The sequence below is a fragment of the Aptenodytes forsteri genome, unplaced genomic scaffold, assembly GCF_000699145.1.
Source record: "Aptenodytes forsteri isolate BGI_AS27 unplaced genomic scaffold, ASM69914v1 Scaffold130, whole genome shotgun sequence".
NCBI lineage: Eukaryota > Metazoa > Chordata > Aves > Sphenisciformes > Spheniscidae > Aptenodytes > Aptenodytes forsteri.
In genome coordinates, this window is record NW_008795133.1 from 1,236,497 (window position 1) to 1,242,496 (window position 6,000).

Genomic DNA, 6,000 nt, shown 5'->3' on the forward strand with positions numbered 1-6,000 from the left:
TCTTCGATTATAGGCTGCTGAATGAATTTTCCTTGAAATTTTCAAGACTAAAGTGGGCTCAGCATGCACTGCTCCTGCCTGGAATGTTTGATTGGTTTTATTTTTGTTTTGTTTCATTCCACAAGGGATGACATGCCTGCAGCTCTGGAAGCTTTAGTCAACTGTTACAAGAAGTATGGTAAAATTCTTCAGCTTCATAACATCTACTGCAGACTGATAGAAAAAGGAGACGCTGATCTTCTGCAGAAGGGTTAGTTGCATGTAGTCAAATGCTGTCTGGTTATATGGAGTGTTTTCTGGAGGCTTTTCTTCCATGATTTGTATATCATTTCTTTCAACTGAAAGAAAACAAAATTGTTTGTGTTTATATGTGTAACTTTAAAACACTTAAATGATGCCTAGGTTCTTCAGATTGAAAATTCATACTAATTTTAAATGTAGAAGAAACCTAATGTTTGGGTAATACAGCATCAAGCTCTCAAAGATTAGTGCTAATACTTGTTCTAGCTATGTATATTGCTATTAAGAAACAACTTAATAGTAACACAACACCACAGTAAAACAACACGTTTTTCAAAGAGTTGTGCAGTTAAGAAATCCTATATCCTCACTCTCTAAACTAGAGAATGTCAATACATAGTCTGTCTATTCTGTTGAATGTAATTCAAAATACAGTGCAGAAAAACATTTTAAATATGCTCAACCGCAAAGCTACAACAAATTGTGTAATATGTTGTAATCATTCCCTGTGTTTCAAAATCTAATTCCCTATAGCTTATTCTCAGAGGTTTGTGATGCTTGGAAAATACTAGTATTAAGAATATCTGATGTATATATTAAAATGCTTCAATATATTTAGTAAATTAATGAGTTTTATTCTCTCCTTAGTTTCAGATTTTATAAGCAGAGAATACGGTGACATGATGGCTCTTTATGATCTCTTCTTTGCCTTCTTGCAAACAGGAAAATACAGAGAGGCCAGGAAGGTCATTGAGGTGGGATTTTAACTATAGTACTCTAATCATGCAGCTATTTAGACTCGTAATTAGAAACATTTAAAGTTTTTAACCTTTAATTAGACTTGTTCTGATTCATGTTAATAGAATTCAATCCCAATAATAAAAAAAAACCTCGACCAGCTTTATTTTGTATAATTACAGTTCAGAAGAGAGACAGTCTTGTTGTATATTGAAATCGTTTCCTCACTTTTTCAAATGCACTGTTATATATCAAAATGATATTTGCATATTAAATATCGGATTGTGGAACAATTAAATTAAACTGGCATTCCTGGGTGTAAAGTTGCTAATCCTCTTTCCGAAGGAATTCTTTGTTCTTAAAAGCACTGGAATTTAATTTGCTGCAGACCATGCTCAGATTTATTTGTAATGCTTGTCTACAAGTTAATCAGCCAAACAAGCGCTGTCTGCTACTGTTTGGCATTTAATTTAGCATTTCTACTCTCTCTCTCTCTTTTTCAGGATAGTAAGCAGCTTATAGGAAGTAGTAGGTGACAAACTTGCTCTATTTAGGATTAGTATATTTTATCTAGACTTGATTGAAATTGTGCTTACTGAAATTGATAAGTCAAAGGGGCAGCTGCAGAGTCTGCCCAGATTGTGATTATTTTTCTTCTTAATACAGTTGCATGTTTTTAAAATACTGCATAAGTTTTCCGGTTAATGTGTGGGAGGAGACATCTTGCAGAAAAAGTAATACTTTGTCCTCATTGTTTTTGTGTTATGTATGTACATAACTGTAACCTAATTTGGGTTTTTTTTTTCCTTCCTAAGACAAAGTATGCTTTTTTCCCCCTAATTCCTCCTAGAATATTTGAGATACCAGTTATCCTTACTTGAATTATCTGATAGGATTCTTGCATTTAAAAAATCTTAACTGAAGATCTGCTTGTTTGTCTGTGGTGGAACAATACTGTCCTGCTGCGGGGTGTGTGGAAATTGCTAAGCACAATGTTGAAGCATTGACATTTTTGTTCTGAGAGGGTTTTTTGTAGCTCAAAGTCTTATAATACAGAAGAATAGAAGTATCAGTATCCGACAGAAGATGATACTGAGGAATTGAGTTCTTTTTATAGTAATTAAAGCATATGGGAGGTAAAAGGATGAAATCTGAGAATTGGAAGTAAAATTAAAGCTAAATGAAGAAAAGTTGGTAGTTGGTGTGATTTAGCAGCTGTGTCTTTGATACTGGCATCTAATTTTTCAAAACTTATATTGGTGGCTACAGTTCAGCAGTCATGAATAGGATAGTAAGCAAATTATCAAATTGATGGGGCTTTGAAACTTGTCATTTTCATAATAGGTGCCAAATTATCTCTGCAAATATTCAGTATTTGGTCATTGATAATAAATTATTAGTAACCACAAGCAGACACTTAGGTGTGAATCTGAACACATGATATCTGGAGACTAAATGGAAGTTTTCTTGGCTTTTTATGCTCTTTAGAGGAGGTTTTCTTGCTCTTACCTAACTTCCATGAAGTATGAATTAGAGCTTTGTAGATGCTGTTGAGAAAAAGAGGTTTTAAATTCCAGAATTTTTAGGAGTATAGGGATTTAGCTAGGAATAGTATGCATGTATTCTACTAGTGGATAACGTGGCACAAAATCAATTACTATATGGTGTCTTGTATTTTAAGTATGCTTTTATTATGTAACAATACGTTAAGTATTTTCAAAGAAATTTTTTCCAGAAGAAGGGGGGGAATCTTAAAATTGGTATTTTGCCAAAGAAGAAAATAGCTTTTATTGGTTTAAACCTTAAACAAGTTACTATTTGCTTTTTTGTTTGTTGGGAAGTCGAAGCCTTAATGATTATAACATGGAAGATGGAGTACAAGGTGTATATGTATCCTTTTCTCTAGTCCAGTGGTTTTTGCGACTACATTACTTCTCTTGTTGATCATCTCAGATTGTTTTTCTATTCTTTCTTGTGAAATAATATTCAGTAAAGGTGATCAGTTGGTGCTGCTTTCTCTTTTTAGATCCTGTTGCATATTAGACATAGATTACCTTTCAGCACGTACTTTTATCATCTATTGCTGATTATGGTGGTCAATTGATTTTAGTGATATCATTTGTTTTTAAAGTATCTACAGAGTTAATAGAGCATCTAAAAGGGTGGTAATGAAGCTGGAAAAAAATTTCCTTAGGAGCTAAGGAAATGAAGACCATGGAGGATATGGTCGTTTGAATGGGGTGGTACTCACTGGAGACCACTGCCTTTGCTTGCTCTTGCTATTTTTAGAAATCAGACGTATACTAGATGCTTATGTGAAACTTAATGACAACTGCTGCTTTGAAAAACTTGCAACTCAAAGCCCCAGGAATAAGAAAATAACTCTTAAACCTCAATTTTTGGTAAAATACAACTGGGTGACAATAGTGGGAAAGGAAGAAGGGTAAGATTTGTGTGAGATTATAAAAATTAGGTCAGAGTTGTGTATGTACATTATCTAGTCACAAATGTGTTGTGCATGCATATATATAAGCTTATGTTGTGGGATATTGTCACAGCAAGAAAGCTGAAAGCACTGGGGCTCATCTGCTTGCTGGAAGGACACCAAGACTAAGCAGAGAACGATAGTATAAAAGACAACGAAAGGTGAATAGAAAGGAGATGAGGCAAAGAATGCACCTGACCGATACCAGAACAAGTAAACTGAAGCATGGGGTGGTTTGGTGGTGTGAATCTCTTTTGAAGCGATGCTAAGTGGAAGAGAAGCTGTGATTGAGAAGACTGGGGGGGGGAAATGCAGCTAAGTTCTAAGGCTTCACAGAGTTTGGTTGATAAGGTAACGGTTTCCAATGTTGCTAGACTACCTTGTGAAGCTTTTGAAAGCCTGTTCTCATTTGTTCTTTGGCAGGTAGCTAGAGAAGAAAACCTCTCTGAGACGATACCTCCAAATGAGGTAGCCTTGGCTGCTCTGTAAAGTAAAAGTCTATTTTATTCTAGCTGTGCCTGGAGATTCCTGAGCTCTTGAAGTTATGCTGGTAGATGGATGTGCTGATAGATGCTCTTTTGCTTTCCACTGGGAACAAGTTCTACCATTGGGTGCTATAGTACATCAAAGCATGATTTAGTCTTCAGTTCTTAACTGCACCTCAACTGATGAATTAGCTTTTGTCTTGAGTCCTTCAAAGGTGATCACGTCAAAACAAAGTTGGCACATCTCTCTTCTTATACGTTGCCATAAGGTCACGTGCTAACTTGCTTTCCCTTGCAGTGGCACAGCATGAATTCTATGTCACCAAATCTAGCTCTGGTTACTTAGGAATTTTTCCCTTACTTGGAAAGGCAGTTTAATTGCCTTTTTTCCTTCAATTTTGTTTTCATAAAAAAGAAAAAAGAAAGAAAGAAAATAAAGTCAGTACATATTGACTTTAGCTAAATTAAACTACATTAAAACTAATGTAGGCTAAAAGAAAGGGATACAAATTTTCAATAAATAGGATTATTTCTTCAATTAATAGGACTTTCAATAAATAGTACCTTCTGGAAAGGTACTCTCTTCTAAAATGTTGTCTTATTTTGATAATATCTAATCAGATTTTCTCCTGGAGAGAGATCTTAAGTAATTCTTCATATGTGTTGCTCCAGAGGTCCAGGTGGTAGATCAGAGAGTCTGGAAGAGTCACTTGGCCTATTATTCTTTTAAGTCTGGTATATAAATGGCAAGAAAATTTTCTAGAGCCTAGTCCCCCAAATCCCTCCAATCCAGAGCTTCTTATGTGTTGCTGGAACTGGACAATTAGAATTCCCTTACGTTTACTCAGTTGTTGACTGCCACTTTATTAACCTGATCGAGCTGATGGTTGAGAGCTGGACTGATGTGAAGGTCATCCATAAGAGTGGGAATGAAAAAGGGAATGTAACACCACCTTGGAGGAGTCTACTTCCTCCCCCATTCACCTGTTACTCTGTTATTTTGTTTGCATGCTGCATGGAGGTTTAAAGATTTCACTACCTAAACTAGTTAGAATTATAGTTGTCTGTCATTTTGGTCCAATTTTAATTATTTGGTCATATCTGAATTTTGCACTGAGATCTCATACTTGCAGCTGTTTTACCTGCATGATGGTTGAATATTTCTAGACTCACCCTTTTTCCTTAATTTATTATTCATGCTGAATGCAATTATCAAAATACTCTCTGAATCTGCATGTAATTAAGCCCAGGTCCATGCTTGGCTTTTTCTGGTAGAGTCACAAGACTTCTATATCCTTAAGTACTGTAACAGTCCTGCAGCAGAGGTTCAAGCAAGCCCTTCTTTAAATCTCCTTAGCAAAAGTCTAAACCGTGTTTTCATGAAGTAGAAATGAACACTTTACACCTATGGCTAAAGTATACAAGGTTTTAAACTGGTGTTAAATCAATTTCTGCACTGTATTGATGAAATCATTACACCTTAAACTATATTTCATTGGACAGCAAAATACTTCTGAAAAAAACCCCAAACCGCGCCACATTAAAAAAGGGTATTAGGTCACTGGCATTTTTAGTTAGGAGCTTATGGACTCCTCTGATAGGAACTAGGAGTTGGTGGAGGTGTTTGTTTTTTGTTGTTTGACAGATACTTCTTGAAAACTTTTTAGATCAAATCACATCACCTATTAAATTAAAATTGTTCTTTCAATGAAAGAGTAAAATCTAGTTTCTGCTCGGTTTGTAGTTTTACTGGAAATGAAGGCTAAGAGAGGATTACTGTATTTGGGATTGTTGTGGTTTAACCCCAGCCGGCAACTGAGCACCACGCAGCTGCTTGTTCACTCTTTTCCCGTGCCCCCCCCCAGTGGGATGGGGGAGAGAATTGGAAGAGTGAAAGTGGGAAAACTCATGGGTTGAGATAAGAACGGTTTAGTAATTGAAATAAAATAATAATAATAGTAGTAGTAATAATAATAAAATACACAAAGCAAGAGATGCACGATGCAATTGCTCACCACCTGCTGATTGATGCCCAGCCAGTCCCCGAGCAGC

At 35.8% G+C, this 6,000-nt stretch overlaps 1 protein-coding gene across 1 annotated transcript in view; it reads left to right on the forward strand.

The window, feature by feature from the left end:
• Positions 1-6,000, forward strand: part of LRPPRC (leucine rich pentatricopeptide repeat containing) — an 83,598-nt gene that overhangs the window by 40,562 nt on the left and 37,036 nt on the right. Inside the window, exons 23-24 of the mRNA XM_009278402.2 lie at positions 126-250; positions 889-995. Of these exons, the coding sequence (XP_009276677.1) occupies positions 126-250; positions 889-995 (232 nt within the window). The remainder of the gene's footprint in view (positions 1-125; positions 251-888; positions 996-6,000) is intronic.